Source organism: Ornithorhynchus anatinus, chromosome X5 (assembly GCF_004115215.2).
Source record: "Ornithorhynchus anatinus isolate Pmale09 chromosome X5, mOrnAna1.pri.v4, whole genome shotgun sequence".
NCBI lineage: Eukaryota > Metazoa > Chordata > Mammalia > Monotremata > Ornithorhynchidae > Ornithorhynchus > Ornithorhynchus anatinus.
Genome location: NC_041753.1, coordinates 68,516,732 through 68,533,512, shown reverse-complemented (window position 1 = coordinate 68,533,512; position 16,781 = coordinate 68,516,732). Strand labels below are relative to the sequence as shown.

Here is a 16,781-nt window from a genome sequence, read left to right as displayed (position 1 = left end):
CGTCTAGAGGGGGGGACGGATTTACAGATGTATACATAAGTGGCTTGGGGATGAAGAGAGGGAGCGAGTCAGGACGCCGCAGAAGGGAGTGGGAGAAGAGGAAAGGAGGGATTTAGTCAGGGAAGGCCTCTTGGAGGAGATGGGCCTGCAATAAGGCTTTGAAAGGGGAGAGAGTGATTGTCTGTCGGATATGAGGAGGGAGGGCCTTCCGGGCCAGAGGCGGGACTTGGGCCAGAGGTCGACGGCGAGATGGAGGTACGATGAGAGGGTTGCCATTAGAGGAGTGAAGCGTGCGGGCTGGGTTGTAGTAGGAGAGCAGCCAGGTGAGGTAGGAGAGGGCGAGGTGGTTGAGGGCTTTAAAACCGAAGGTGAGGAGCTTCTGTTTGATGCGGTTTGTTTCTGTACATTATATCCAAACCAGAAATGGTTTTTGATTCCTCCCCACAAGGTCTGGGGCCTGAAAAAATAGCAAGGGCCCAATATTCATAGTTTGGAGCCCTGACTCTTGTGTCCACTGGAGTAGTTAGTTTTAAAAAAAAAGTAGAAGAGCCAAAAGGAAAGTGCCGCCCGATCATGGAATGCCATTGTTTGGGATGAGGCGTCAAAGGGCTGGTTTTTGACTCAGTGGACTGTTTGGCAAAGGGGAAAGAGGGCTTTTCAACTACAGAACTGAATTCTCTAGAAAGTATTTTTGGGTGCAAAGAATTAAAGCCAGGAAGGACTTGATTTTCAGACTCTGAATCAATGTCAAATTCAAAATAGCTCCTAGAGAACCATCAGGAATTGGCACCACCGTAGCGCCCAAGCTTTTCTCTCCCCTCTTCCGAACCATTCTGCCTCTTTTCAGCTTTCCCCACCCCGGTTATTGGCTTCCCTGCTAATCCCCCTAATTCTGTTGTTGCGTCCTCTCCCCGGTGCTTAGTGCAGTGCTCTGCACACATTAAGTGCTCAGTAAGTACGATTGACTGACTGACCGACTGACCTCTGGCTCCGCACCGCCACTTATCTGATCCAACCAGACAGAAGCAGCGTGGCTTATTGGAAAGAGCCCGGGCTTGGGCGTCAGAGGACGTGGGTTCTAATCCCAGCTCCGCCCCTGGTCAGCTGTGGGCAAGTTACTTCTCTGTGCCTCGGTGACCTCATCTGTAAAAGGGGGATTAAGCCTGCGAGCCCCACGTGGGACAACCTGATTACCTCGTATCTTCCCCAGCGCTTAGAACAGTGCTTGGCACATAGTAAGCGCTTAAATACCGTCATCATCATCAACCGTGCAACTTGTCTTGGAGTCCAAGCTCAGATCAGCCTTCGCCCAGGGTTGGCATCGAAATCCAAATGAGGATCCTGACGTTCAGTAATTGAGAGCTTACGGCGTAGCTAACTGAGGCCCAGGGAAGTGCAGGGACTTGCCCGAGGTCACACAGCAGACAAGTGGCAGAGCCAGGATTAGAACCCATGACCTTCTGACCCCCAGGCCCCTGCTCTGGGGAAATACTAGAGGATAAGGGTCTGGACAGGTGTGCCGTGGGGGCCAGGCCTTCTTCCAAGCCTCCGCAGCACGACCTAGTGGATAATAATCATCATCATAATAATGATGGTATTTGTTAAGCGCTTACTACGTGCCAAGCACTGTTCTAAGCGCCGGGGTAGATACAGGGTAGTCAGGTCGTCCCACGTGGGGCTTCACGGTCTTAATCCCCGTTTTACAGATGAGGTAACTGAGGCCCAGAGAAGTCAAGTGACTTGCCCAGAGTCACACAGCTGATAAATGGCGGAGCCGGGATGAGAACCCGTAACCTCTGGCTCCCAAGCCCGGGCTCTCTCCTCGGAGCCCGGGCGTCAGGAGGACCTGGGTTCTAATCCCGGCTCCGCCGCTTGTCCGCTGGGTGACCTTGGGCAAGTCGCTTCACTTCTCTGGGCCTCCGTTCCCTCATCTCTACAGTGGGAGTGAAGACCGTGAGCCCCATGTGGGACAGGGACCGATTAGCTTGTAATCGCTTAGTACAGTGCCTGGCATATAGTGAGTGCTTAACAAGTACCACTAAAAAAAAAAAAGGCAATTGGGCCTGGTCTCTGGCAGCCAAACAGCCCCAGCCAATTGGCAACACCCAGCTGGCGTTTGCCATCGCTTCCAACCCAAACACTGTATTTCTGCTTCTGGGCCATCCGGCGAAATTGAAGGTTCTACTTCTTGGTGTTTTTCTTCCCCCCCGGGTTGTTTTTTGTTTTTTTTGTGAAACGCTAACGTGTCCGGTAATGGAGATGAGCATAGTCTTCACTTAAGGGCAGGGTAAAATTAGCCCTTGTTCTAATTTTAAAACACGCAGAACAACTGGTAAGAGAAGGAAACGGCCCGCCCAGCCAAGCGCACTTACTCACAGCGCTCCAGGGACTTCCTTCGGGGTGGCCGTCCGTGGCCGGAGGGAGAGCGAGAGGCGTTTCCTCAAGCGGAGGTTTTCTAGCGGAGAGAACGTTGGGCGGAGGGAGACGGCGGAGTCCAAAGAGGCCTTCCCTGACTAAGCCCTCATTTTCCCTCCTCCCTCTCCCTCCTGTGTCGCCCTCGCTCTTGGTTCTGTCCCCTTGAAGCACTTGATAGTCACCCCACCCTGAACCCCCAACGCTCATCCTGTCCCGCCCTGACTATTGCACCTTCCCCTTGGCTGATCTCCCTGCCTCCCGTCTCCCCCCACTCCGATCCAGACTTCACAACGTTGCCGCCCGGATTATTTTTCTGCCAAAACGTTCAGCCTACGTCTTCCCACTCCTCAAGACTCCCCTTGTCTTGTCTTATGCCGTCGAGTCGTCTCCGACCCGTAGCGACGCCACGGACGTGTCTCTCCCAGAACGCCCCGCCTCCACCTGCCGTCGTTCTGGTAGTGGATCCGGAGAGTTTTCTTGGTAAAAATCCGGAAGCGGTTTACCATCGCCTCCTTCCGTGCGGTAAAGTCGAGCATCCCCCCTCGATTCTGACCCGTGCCGCTGCTGCCCGGCACAGGTGGGTATTGACTCGTAGCGGACGGCCGTCCACTCGCTAGCCACTGCCCGAGCCGGGAACGGAATGGATCGGCCTCTTCTTGACTCTCCCTCTCATAGTCGAGACTGGTAGAGGACTGGAAACTCTCCAGGAGCCACCCCGAGAGGGGCAAGACTCCTCAGTGGTTGCCCGTCCGCCTCCGCATCAAACAGAAACTCTTCACCGTCGGCTCGAAAGCCCTCGAAGAGCTCGCCCCCTCCTACCTCGCCTCCCTGATCTCCTACTCCAGCCCAGTCCGCACCTTCGCTCCCCCAACGCCAGTTTGCCCCAACCTCGTCTCTCTCCTTTCCGACGTCCTCCCTCCGGCCTGGAATTCCCTCCCGCCCCGTATTGGCCAAACCGCCACTCTCTCCCCGCCGTCAAAGCCTTAATAAGGCCACGTCTCCTCCAAGAGGCCTTCGCCGATTAAGCCTTCTTCTCCCCGACTCCCTCTCCCTCCCGCGTCTCCTGTGCGCCTGGATCTGTGACCTTTGGGCATTTGGTATTCGCCTGACCCTCCGTTCCACAGCACTTACGGACAGATCTCTACATTCTTTATAGTCATATAATAATAATAATGGTGGTATTTGTTAAGCACTTACTATGTGCCAAGCACTGTTCTAAGCGCCGGGGTAGAGACGAGGTAATCAGGGTGCCCCACGTGGGGCTCACAATCATAATCCCCGTTTTTAAGCGCTTACTATGTGCCAAGCACTGCTTTAAGCGCTGGGAGCTCTCACTTTCCCACTCCTTTGAACCTCCCTGTATTCAGAGAATGCTTGCCCGGAGGGGTTATAATTGCTCTATCCTGCAGATGGACTTGGGGATTTAAAAGAACCGACAATCATGTGCAAATTATGGATCGGGGCAATTTGTCCAACCGATTTACGTTCTCCTTCGAGGCTCACAAAACAATCCACAGCAACAAAGCAGAAAACCTGAGATGAGATTTCCGTATCCTGCCGGATCACAATTTGGCCCTTCTCTCCAGGTCTATTTCCGATTCATTCTCTCTGGAATATCAGTGACCCAGAACAGGAAATTCCCTTTCATAACCTTCGGTTGTATTTATGGAGCGCTTAACTGTACTAAGCGCTCTACTTTGCGCTGTACTGAGTTGGAGTCCCTTGTGATAGAACTTGTGTAAGTGCCCCATCTTGTCTGGGGTGTGGGCGGGGAGCCTGTCTCCCAGCTGTGTTACATTGGACTTTGCCAGGCGCTCAAGCAATGCCATTGATCCGACTGATCGATTAGGTCAGGACAAAGGCTGAAATAATAATGTTGGTATTTGTTAAGCGCTTACTGTGTGCAGGGCACTGTTCTAGGCGTTGGGGGAGATACAGGGTAATCAGGTTGTCCCACGTGAGGCTCACAGTCTTCATCCCCATTTCACAGATGAGGTAACTGAGGCACAGAGAAGTGAAGTGACTCGCCCACAGTCACACAGCTGACAAGCGGCAGAGCGGGGATTCGAACCCTTGACCTCTGACTCCCGAGCCCGTGCTCTTTCCGCTGAGCCACGCTGCTTCTCTATATGAAATGGTGCGCACCTTTCTACCTGACTGTCCTCTGGGTGTCTGTCTACCACCTGACCCAGCAGCGTGACTTAGTGGGTAGAGCACGGCCCCGGGAGTCAGAAGGACCTGGGTTCTAAACCCGGCTCCGCCACCCGTCTGCTCTGTGACCTCGGGCGAGTCACGAGGCTCACCGTGGGCAGGGAATGTCACTATTTGTCATTGTTTTGTACTTTCCAAGCGCTTAGTACAGTGCTCTGCACACAGTAAGCAGTCAGTAAATACGATCGAATGAATGAACGTCACTTCTCTGGGCCTCGGTCACCTCAACCGGAAAAGTGGGTTAAGACTTCAAGCCCTGTGTAGGACGGGGATTGGGTCCGACCCGATTAACCTGCATCTGCCCCAGCGTGTAGCACAGTGCCTGGCACCTAGGAAGCACTTAACAAATATCACAATTATTATTAGTAATAATAATAATTAGCCCCGAACTGGAGGGACCAAGCTCTTTTTCCTTTGGGGTGTTCGCACGTTTTCTTTGAAAGTCACATTCCACCTGCGGGTCAAATTCAGAGAGCTTTTCTTGAGTTGGGTTTATTTTTCGACATTCAACCGGAGAAGAAACACAGCAGCGCTTAAAGTAGCGTCTAAGATGGACAGCTTGGTTTTGAGTGGTTTTGAGTGGTTTTAAGCAGCTTTTAGAGGAAGAGGGTTGTGAGGTGCATCTAGAGATTTTTCTCGAGCGAGAGTGCGGTACTCCACACAAGGTAGGCACTTGGGCACATTTTCTTTTTTGATGGTATTTATTAAGTGCTTACTCTGTGTCAAGCACTGTTGGAAGGGTTGGGGTGGGTACAAGTCAAGGATGATGCTAATTTTGAAGGGCTCTTTAAAGGTTTTCTTTTTTCCCCCCTTCTTCTTGGAAAGCCAACCGTTGCCTCTTCACTCAGTGTTGGAAAACGGTTCGTTGCGTCGCCGGAGCCAGGAGCAGCCTGACTTAGTGGAAAGAGCCCGGGCTTGGGAGACAGAGGACGTGGGTTCTAATCCTGTCTCCGCCGCTTGTCTGCTGGGTGACCTGGGGCGAGCCACTTCGCTTCTCTGGGCCTCAGTTACCTCATCTGGAAAATGGGGGTGAAGACCGTGAGCCCCACGGGGGACAACCTGATTACCTTGTATCTACCCCAATGCGTAGAACGGTGCTTGGCACATAGTAAGTGCTTAACAAATACCATTGTTATTATTATTTTAAGACCCTCAAGTTGCCCTGCCCCCATCCCTTTCCGTCTCTCTTTCGCTCGATTTCTCTCTGTCTCTCACCCTCTCTCTCTTTCCTCCAATTCTCTCTCTTTTTCTCTCTCCCCTTTCTCTCTCTCCCTCCCTGTCTCTCTAGAGCACAGGGCTGGGAGTCGGAAGAAACTGGGTTCCGATCCCGCCTCCGCCACTTGCCCGATGGGTGACCTTCTCTGGGCTTCGGTGACCTCCTCTGTACAACGGGGATTACGACCGAGCCCCGTATGAGACAAGGGACCGTGTCCAACCCGATTTGCCCGTATTCACCCCAGCACTTAGTACAGTGCCTGGCACATAGTAAGAGCTTAACAGATGCCACAGTTATCATTATTATAATCTTGATCTGTCTTTCCCCTTAGATTCTAAGCCCCGGGAGGGGCGGGAATGTGCGTCTCGCTCCTGGGATACTCTCCCAAGTTCTTAGCACAGCGCCTAGCACTCGGTGGCTTCTCGGTCCGTGCATTTGGTTGATTGATGGTGTAGATCGGGCACACCAGGGTCTGATCCCGGCTCCCACTTGCCTGCTGCGTGACCCCGGGCAAGTCACTTAACTTCTCAGTGTCTCAGTTTCCCCATCGACAAAATGGGGATTCGATACCTCTTCTCCGGCCCACTTGGACCTTGAGCCCCAGGTGGGACAGGGACCGTGTCCAACCTAATTATCGTGTATCTACACCAGTGTTTAGTACAGTGCTCATCAGTGGTATTTACTGAGTGCTTACTGGGGGCAGAACGCTGTACTGAGCTCTTAGGAGAGGCCGATACGGCAGAGTCGGTAGACAAGGAGCTTGCAGTCTCGAGTCTACTTAGAGTCTACGGTGAAGCAGCGTGGCCTAGCGGGTAGATCCCGGGTCTGGGTGTCCAAAGACCTGGGTTGTAATCCCTGCTCCGCCACTGACCTGCTGCGTGAACTTGGGCGACTCACTTTACTTCTCTGAGCCTCGGTCACCTCATCTGTCAAACGGGGACGAAGACCGCGAGCCCCACGTTGGACAGGGACCGTGTCTAACCCGATTTGCTCGGATCTACCCCAGCCTGGCACGTAGCGAGCGCTTAAATACCGTAAAACAAGCAGTCTGTTATGTACCTAGTCCTGCAGTCCAGCTCTTGGCAAATAGTACTTCACATATACTATTATCATTATTATTATTAGAAAAACAGCGTGGCTTAGTGGAAAGAGCCCGGGCTTGAGAGTCAGACTTTATGGGTTCGATTCCTGGCTCTGCCACTTACTAGCTGCGTGACTTTGGGCAAGTCACGTAGCTTCTCTGTGCCTCAGTTACCTCATCTGGAAAATGGGGATTAAGACAGTGAGTCCCACGTGGGACAACCTGACTCCCTTGTATCTACCCCAGCATTTAGAGCAGTGCTTGGCACACAGTAAGCACTTAACAAATGCCATTGTTATTATTATTATTGTACTTAGGCAGGTGCTAGGCAGTGAGTGGAAATGAGACCTAGGCAAACACATGCCTTAAGATTTAGTGATGATGAGTCTCACCCTCCCCTCCCCGCAAAAAAGAAATGCCGTAACAGAGGTCTTTGGGGAGATGACAGCATCAGCCTGGCAGGCGGCCATCGGGGAGGGATGACACATCTGGAAGACGGTTTGTTAGCTCTTACTATGTGCCAGGCACCGTTCTAAGCGCCGAGGTGGATACTGCGTCGGGTTGGACGCGGTCCCTGGCCCTCCTAGGGCCCACAGTGGCAATCCTCGTTTTCCAGATGAAGGGACTGGGGCCCAGAGAAGTGAAGTGACTCGCTCAAGGTCACCCAGCAGACGAGTGGCGGAGCCGGGATGAGACCCCAGGTCCTTCTGACTCCAGGGCCCGGGCTCTAGCCACTAGGCCATCCTGCTTCTCTATGCGGCCAACGCAACAACGCGGCCGGGAATAACGACGGTATTCGTTGGGTGCCTCCGGGCACTGTACTGAGCGCCGGGGCGGGTACGGGTTCGTCGGGTCAAACGCAGCCCCTGACCCACACGGGGTTCACAGTCTAGAGCACCTTGTTCATTCATTCCCTTGTATTGATTGAGCGCTTACCGTGTGCAGATTGCTGTGCTAAGCACCTGGGAGAGTACGATACAACAGTAAAGAAGTAGAGAAGCAGCGTGGCTTAGTGGAAAGAGCCCGGGCTTTGGAGTCCGAGGTCATGGGTTCGAATCCCAGCTCGGCCACTTGTCAGTTGTGTGACTGTGGGCGAGTCACTTCACTTCTCGGTGCCTCAGTTCCCTCATCTGTAAAATGGGGATTAACTGTGAGCCTCACGTGGGACGACCCGATGACCCTGTATCTACCCCAGTGCTTAGAACAGTGCTCTGCACATAGTGAGCGCTTAACAAATACCAACATTAAACACATTGCCCATCCACAGCGAGCTCACAGTCCGGGGTGGGGGAGACACAGACATCGATACGAATAAATGAGCACCCCCCACCCGTACTGGCCCTCTCAGGGTCGCACCTGGAGAGTTTCCAGTCCTCTACCAGTCTCGGCTACGGGAGGGAGAGTCAAGCGGAGGCCCGTCCGTTCCGTTCCTAGCTCGGGCAGCGGCTAGCGAGCGGAAGGCCGTCCGCTACAAGTCAAAACTCACCCGTGCCGGGCAGCAGCGGCGCGGGAGAGAGTCGTGGGTGGAGACTCGAGTTTACTGAGCCGAAGGCGGCGACGGTAAACCACTTCCGGATTTTTTCCCAAGAAAACTCTCTGGATATACTACCAGATCGATTGCAGGTGGAGAGGGGGGCGTTCTGGGAGAGATAATGATGTTGGTATTTGTTAAGCGCTTACTATGTGCAGAGCACCGTTCTAAGCGCTGGGGGAGATACAGGGTCATCGGGTCATCCCACGTGAGGCTCACAGTTAATCCCCATTTTCCAGATGAGGGAACTGAGGCACAGAGAAGTGAAGTGACCCGCCCACAGTCACACAGCTGACAAGTGGCAGAGCCGGGATTCGAACCCATGAACTCTGACTCCCAAGCCCGGGCTCTTTCCACTGAGCCACGATGCGTCCATGGTGTCGCTGTGGGTCGGAGACGACTCGACTGCATGAGACAAGACCCGCAGCGGAGAGTGGAAGATGGATTAATAATGTCGGTATTTGTTAAGCGCTTACTATGTGCCGAGCACCGTTCTAAGCGCTGGGGTAGACACAGGGGAATCAGGTGGTCCCACGGGGGGCTCAAAGTCTTAATCCCCATTTTACAGATGAGGGAACTGAGGCACAGAGAGGTTAAGTGACTTGCCCACAGTCACGCAGCCGCCAAGTGGCAGAGCTGGGATTCGAACCCATGAGCCCTGACTCCCAAGCCCGTGCTCTTTCCACTGAGCCACGTAAAGCCCCACTCCCGCAGGGCCGGGACCCTTCCCGTCAGTACGGGGGTTAGATGGATCGGGCAAGATCTCAGATGAACGGGAACCCTTAATTAAAATGCCAGAATGACGGCAGGAGGCCCCGAAACCCAACCCCCAAGTGTCTCGGCTCTTTCCTTGAAGCAGGTCGGTTGGGTTTGGGCCAGCGATCGCCGCCACGACCGCATTCTTTAGTTTCAGCCGACGGCCACGTCTCGGGTATCGACGCAGGGCCCTGGCAGTCATTTCTCGTCTCGAGCGTTCGCTCCGACCGATCGCAAGGTAGGGATCCCGCAGGCCCGTAGCTGCGGCTCCCTTTGAACGCTGCAGTTCAATCAGAGGTCAAAATAATAATAATAATTATCATATTTGTTAAGCGCTTATTTTGCGCCAGGCACTGGGCTAAGCGCTGGGGTGGACACAAGCAAATGGGGCTGGACACAGTCCCTGTCCCCTGTGGGGCTCAGTCTCCACCCCCATTTTACAGATGAGGTCATTGAGGCACAGAGGAGTGAAGTGACTTGGCCGAGATACCACAGCAGACAAGTGGTGGAGCCGGGATTAGAACCCGTGACCTTCTGACTCCCATGCCCCGGCTCTATCCACTATGCCGTGCTGCTTCTCAAGTTACCCATTCCTCACCACATCCAGCGGGAAGAAACTGTGGCATGAAGACACCCGATCAGCTTTCTACCGTCTACCTGTCCACTCTCTTCTCCCGTTTACCCTGCAGCTAATAATCATAATAATAATAATAATAATAATAATGGTACTTGTTAAGCATCTACCGTTACACCTACCGTTCCAACCACCGAGGTAGATACGAGTCCATCAGGTTGGATACGGTCCCTATCCCAAGTGGGGCTCACTTTCATTCATTCAGTCATATTTATTGAGTGCTTACTGTGTGCAGAGCACTGTACCGAGCGCTTGGAAAGTATATTCTGCTCTGCCCCTTTCGTAGCTAGCCTACGCAACGGGCCTTGTTCTCATCTCTCCTCCTGGAGACCCCTTGCCCTCCCGCCCTCCTTCAATCCCGGAATTCCCTTCCCCTTCAAATCCGACGGACCGCAGCTCTCCCCCATCTTCAGAGCCCTTCTGAAAGCACGTCTCCTCCAAGAAGTCTTCCCCGATTAATCTCTCCTCCCCTCCTCCGCATCTGCCACATCAGCACACCTGTCCTGGCTGCCTCGCAACTGGTATTATGCTATTTGTTAGGCGCTTACCGTTTACCGGGCGCTGTCCCTGGGTATCAACAAAATTGAAACCATCAGGTGGGATCTCCCTCAAATCTCCCCTGCTCCTCTTCAATTCCCCCCTCCACCCTCTTTGCGTCAGATGAAATCTCTCGCCTCCTCTCTAAATCTACGCTCTCCGCCTGTGCTTCTGATCCCATCCCATCACACCTTTTTGAAACACTCGCCCCCCTCCCTTCTTCCCTCCTCGACCGCCATCTTCAACCTTTCACTTTCTAAAGGCTACTTCCCCACTTTTTTCAAACGTCCCCACTGTCTCCCCATCCTAAACAAACAAAAAAACCCAAACCCTCCTTTGACCCCACGGCTCACTCCAGTTATCGCGCCACCTCCCTCCTACCATTCCTCTCCAGACTTCTCGAGAGAGTCGTCTACACCCCCTGTTTGGCCCAAGTTCTCGGGAAAGAAACACTGCCAGGAAGATGTTCTCATCCTTTGAGCTGCCTTGGATTGTTCATTGGAAAGGGTGACGACCCACCTCTTTCCAGCTAGACGAAGCCATAGATATCCTAATTGCCGTTAAAGAGATTCCCCCTTTTCCCCCCTTTTCCCCCCTCTTCCCAACCCTTTATTCCTACCCTCTCCATCCCTAGCTCGGGCAGCGGCTAGCGAGCGGAAGGCCATCTGCTACCAGTCAAAACTCCCCTGTGCTGGGCAGCAGCGGCACGGGAGAGAGGCGAGGGTGGAGACTCAGGTTTACCGAGCGGAAGGAGGGGACGGTAAACCAACCTCTGGATTTTTACCGAGAAAACTCTCTGGATACATTACCGGAACGCTGGCAGATGGAGGTGGGGCGTTCGGGGAGAGATGCGTCCTTGGAGTCGCCGTGGGTCGGAGACGGCTCGACAGCGTAGGACAGGACGACTGAGGCCCAGAGAAGTAAAGCGACTTGCCCGAGGTCACACAGCAGACAAGTGGCGAAGCAGGGACTAGAACCCAGGTCCTTCTGACTCCCAGATCCGTGCTCGATCCGCTAGGCCACGCTGCTTCCCTAAGCGCTACGTGCCAAGCACGGTGTTAAGTACTGGAGCCCTCCAATCTCCCTTCTCACCCAGAGCACCGAAGCGGCGGGCAAGTAGGCAAGGAGTGGGCCGGTCTCCTGGCCTTGTGCAGGTCACAGGTGATTTCGATGCCCCGTCCTAGTATACGACGTCCCTAGAATAATAATTATTATTATTTGTTTAACTGAAGACCCCAAAGTTGCCTATCGACGGCGGCCTTCCTGGAAAGCCACTGTCTTCACCAACAGGAAGTCGTATTTGGCCGTCAGCTTTTCAGACGAAGGTCAAAGCTTGTGTATATTATTTATTACCCCGTTTATTTTGTTAATGAGGTGTATATCTCCATGATCCTGTTTACCTCGATGATGTTGTTTTGTCCCGTTTCGCTTTGCCGTCCGTCTCCCCCGTTTAGACCGCGAGCCCGTCACTGGGCAGGGATCTTCTCTATCTGTTGCCCAATTGTACATTCCAAGCGCTTAGTACAGTGCTCTGCCCAAAGTAAGCGCTCAATGAATAGTATCGAATGAACGGATGAATGAATGTGCCAAGCCCTGGGGTGGATACAAGCAGATATGATTAGACACGGTCCCTGTCCCACACAGGGCTCACAGTCTCGATCCCCGTTTTCCAAACGAGGGAACCGAGGACCAGAGACGTGACGCGGCTCGCTCGTGGTCACGCGGCAGACGAGTGGCCGAGCCGGGATTAGAACCCGTGACCTTCGGACTCCCACCACGCCGTGCTGCTTCTCTGGTTAGTTAGCTCCCTCGGGCCGGGAAGTAACAGCTAGTGGCTTGAAGCCCCGTCCGTCCCTCAGCTTGGCAGACCGTTTCTTTATTTACCCACCGTACCTCCTTCTATTTACGTAGTACCTTGTTCCACCTCGTTCCGGGAAGCTCAGACCAACTGGAAGGTCCTTATCTCATCCAACTTCATTCTGCCCTTCGTAGGCAGGGTAGGGTGGGTCAGGGAGAGAAATCAGCCGAAGGGCAGAGCAGGATATCCGAGGGAATGTGTCTGTTCCGTTGTTCTATCGTCCTCTCCCAAGCGCTTAGAACAGCGCTCTGCACACAGTCAGCGCTCAGTCAATAGCACTGACCGATCTCGAGTGGCCACTCGCTCGAGGTCACCTGGCAAGTCGGTGTCATCTTCCTTAAACGTCTCCGAGATCTTAAGAAGCAGCACGGCGTAGTGGATGAGAGCCCGGGCCTGGGAGTCAGAAGGTTAAGGGTTCTGATCTCGGCTCTGCCACTTGCTTACCGTGTGGCCTTGGGCAACTCACTTCACTTCTCTGTGCCTCAGTTTCCTCATCTGTAAAATAGGGATTGAGACTGTGAGCCCCGTGTGGGACAGGGGACTGTGTCCAACCCGATTTGCTTGTAGCCACCCCAGCGCTTAGTACAGTGCCTGGTGCATAGTAAGTGCTTAACAAGTACCGGTATTATTATTATTATTATTATTATTATTACCCGTTTCTCTCGCTCTGCATCAAGCAGAAAGTCCTTTCCATTAGCTTTGAACCACTCCAGCTACTCTCTCCCTCTCACTTAGCTGCTGTGTTCACTAGCGGTTTTCTATCCTAATAATTATTATTATTTTGGTACTCGTTGAGAGCTTACTATGCGTCAAGTACTGTTCTAAGCACTAGGGTAGGTACGAGTTACTCAGGTCGGGCACAGCCCCTGTCCCACAAGGGGTTCACAGTCTAAACTGGAGGGAGAGGAATTTAATCCCCATTTTACAGATGAGGTAAGTGAGCCCCAGAGAAGCGAAGCGATTTGCCCAAGGTCAGACAGCAGACAAGTGGCAGAGCCGGGATGAGAACCCAGGTCCTCTGACTTCCAGGCCCGGGCTCTTTCCACTAGGCCACGCTGCCTCCCTCCTCCCGACGATGACGGTATCCGCGAAAGTGAAGCGACCTGCCCCGAGTCCCACCGCAAGCAGTCGGCAGAGCCGGGATCGAATCCCCGTTTTGCAGCTCCTCCTGAGCTGTGTCGGTTCCCTACTCTCGACTCTCCTGCCTCCGACCCATCGCTCACGTGGTTTTCTCTGAGTGGGACTTCCTCCTCTTAATTTTGTGTTTCTCTCTGTGACAGGCCATTTTAATGCACAATATCACGACCGGTGAGAGACTCATCCAGAATCTACAAGGTACCTTTTATGGCTGCTTCTTTCAGGAACCCACCTTGCGGTCAGTCGGTCGGTTGCCTTGGCTGAGCGCTGTGTTCAGAGCCCTGTGCTAAGCGCTTGGGAGAGCACGCTACAACAGAGCTGATAGACGTGTCCCCTGCCCAGTCATTCATCAGAGACCAACTTGTAAGGGAGAGGAAGGAGGCGGTGTTAGGGGTTTGTCCTCTAAATCAGTGAGTATTATGGTATTTATGGTATTTATTAAGGGCTTACTATGTGCCCAGCACTGTTCTGAACGCTGAGGTAGGTAGCAAGGTGATCAGGTCAGACAGAATCTCTGTCCCACATGGGGCTCACAGTCTAAGTTGTACAATTATGGAATTTGCTAAGCGTTTACTGTGGTCAAACGCTGTTCTAAGCGCTGGGGTAGATACCAGTTGATCGGGTCGGACACGGTCCCTGTCCCACATGGGGCTCGCCGTCTAATAATAATAATAATTATGGCATTTAAGTGCTTACTACGTGTCAGGCACTGAACTAAGTGGATACAAGCAAATCGGGTTGGACGCAGTCCCTGTCCCGCAGAGGGCTCGCGGTCCTCATCCCCATTTTTGCAGATGAGGCCCAGAGAAGTGAAGTGATTTGCCCAGGGCTACACAGCAGACAAGCGGCGGAGCCGGGATTAGAACCCATGATCTTCTGACTCCCGGGCCCAGGCTCTTTTCATTAGGCCACATGGCACTGATTAAGGAGGAAGAATCCAGAGACTCCTTCAAGGCCACTTTTCACTAAGTGGGGTCCATTTTAAGTGGGCCACCCCACAAATGAAAAAGTAGCCTGACCGTTTTCCTCCTGACATCCCCCCCAGAAGCAACCATCTCCATATAGCACTCACCCCCTTCTGCCATTTGGAACTTCATTTAATAATAATAATAATAATAATAACAATGATTACGGTATTTGTTAAGCGCTTACTATGTGCCAAGCACTGTTCTAAACGCTGGGGTGGTTACAAGGTAATCAGGTTGTCCCACGTGGGGCTCAATCCCCATTTTCCAGATGAGGTCACTGAGGCCCAGAGAAGTTAAGCGACTTGCCCAAAGTCACACAGCTGACAAGCGGCGGTGCCGGGATTCGAACCCACCGCCTCTGACTCCCAAGCCTGTGCTCTTTCCACTAGGCCACGCTGCTTCCCATGAGTTCTCTGTCAAGGCATGAAATTCTGTGAGTCCGAGCCGGCTGGGGGAGGCAGCGGGGCTTAGTGGAAAAAGCCCGGACCCGAGAGTCAGAAGACCTGGGTTCTAATGCCGACTCTGCCCCTTGTCTGCCCTGTGACCTTGGGCAAATCGCTTCAAATCTCTGAGTCTCATTTCTCTCATCTATAAAATAGGGATAAACACTGGGAGTCCCACGTGGGACATGGATCGTGTCCAATCTGATTAGCTTGTATCTACCCCAGTGCTTAACACAGTGCCTGGCACATAGTTAAGTGCTTAACAAATGCCATTAAAAAAAAAAAAGTCCACTGTCTGAGTGGCCGGCGCTGCTCCTGAACTGTTCTGAGGGTTTTGTGTCCCCAGATCTCTAGCCCCACAAACTCTGCTCCACCTTTTGTGTGCCTGGTTGGGCTGTCCTTTCCATTCATTCATTCAGTCGTATTTATTGAGCGCTTACTGTGTGCAGAGCACCGGACTGGGCGCTTGGACTGTACCGTTAAGCAAAAGATCGAGACGATCTAAGCGGAAATTGGGTTTGGTGAGTGAGGAGATAGATTAAGCCGGGGAATGAAATTAGCCCGGGCTCCTCACCCCCGGAGAAGTCGGAATGGAAGTAAGTGGGAGAGGAACAAGGGGTGAGGTGTAGCTCTGCGAGGGAAGATAGCGGGACGGTGAAACGTCTGCACTGACCAGACACGCGTGTGGTTCGGATGACCGTTTGGCGTGCGCTCCGTGTCACCGGCCCCCCTAAAGGCCAGGCGTTCCGCTGGGTCCGATGCCTCCCTCCTCTGCTGGCAGGAGGGAAATTCCCCTTCCGGACTCTGGAGGGAAAAATTCCGGGTGCCTTCCAAGTCACTCCATCGATGGTATTTCTTGAGCGCTTACTGTGTGCAGAGAACTGTGTCTAAGCGCTTGGGAGATTACAGGAGAATCATATTGTATTGTATTGAAAGAGAATTGTACTGTAAGAGAATAGAGAAGCAGCGTGGCCTAGTGGCTAGAGCCCGGGCCCGGGAGTCAGAAGGACCTGGGTTCTCATCCCGGCTCCGCCACCTCTCTGCTGGGTGACCCCGGGGAAGTCGCTTCACTTCTCTGGGGCTCAGTTTCCTCATGTGGAAAATGGAGATTAAGACTGTGAGCCCTAAGCCCTTATGTGTGCCTTCTCTCGGGTCTTGCTATTTGAATGTTTAATTTTTTATCCTCAACTGACTCTTTCCGTCATTTGCATCCAGAGCATTTTAAAGACCTGCAGAAGAATTACGGCAAACTCCAGCAGGAGGTGCTTCAGTTTCAGAAGAATCAGACTAACCTGGAGAGGAAATTTTCCTATGATCTGTAAGTTGGGTCGTTTTCATTCTTCCCTTTCTCACCTTTTTCACCTGCCTGGTCCGCTCCAGATGCTTTACGCTTAGGCAGTCGCCTATCGGCATTCGTTCTTTCGTTCATTCAGTCGTGTTTACTGAGCGCTTACCGTGTACAGGGCACTGTGCTAAGCGCTTGGGAAAGTACAGTACAACAATAAACGGTGACATTCCCCGCCCACAACCAGCTCACAGCGGGTGGGTGTGGGGCCGGGGGGAGGCGGAGGTGGTGGGGGGGAAGACAGACATCAATACAAATAAATAAAATGACAGATATGGACCTAAGTGCTGTAGAGCTGGGAGGGGGGAAGAGCAAAAGGTATCGATCGTGCCCCTGGTTGCCGGCCAGTGTACTGGGCGCCAGTAGGCAAGCAATAAAAATAAAAGACAGTACTCGCCCTCGTGGGGCATAATTGTCTCTGTCCAGTGAGGGAAAACGTAAATAGAATGGGTTACAGCAAAAGTAAGCATATCATCAGGAAGTGGAATGGAGTGAATCCTCTCTACCGATATCTGCCAAGGGTGGCTGATGATGATGATGGTATTTGTTAAGCGCTTACTATGTGCCAAGCACTGTTCTGTGCGCTGGGGTAGATACGAGGTGGGGCTCACACTTTTAATCCCCGTTTTACAGAGGAGGGAAGTGAGCA

At 52.9% G+C, this 16,781-nt stretch overlaps 1 protein-coding gene and 1 non-coding gene across 3 annotated transcripts in view; both read left to right on the top strand.

Moving 5' to 3' along the window:
• Positions 1–16,781, top strand: part of GOLM1 (golgi membrane protein 1) — a 51,380-nt gene that overhangs the window by 20,853 nt on the left and 13,746 nt on the right. For both annotated transcript variants that reach the window (XM_029055812.2, XM_029055811.2), the window contains 2 exons: positions 13,520–13,574; positions 16,003–16,105. In XM_029055812.2, coding sequence (XP_028911645.1) covers positions 13,520–13,574; positions 16,003–16,105 — 158 coding nt within the window. The remainder of the gene's footprint in view (positions 1–13,519; positions 13,575–16,002; positions 16,106–16,781) is intronic.
• Positions 8,262–8,399, top strand: LOC114808441. The gene has a single exon (XR_003756289.1). It is a non-coding gene; the product is annotated as a small nucleolar RNA SNORA7 (small nucleolar RNA).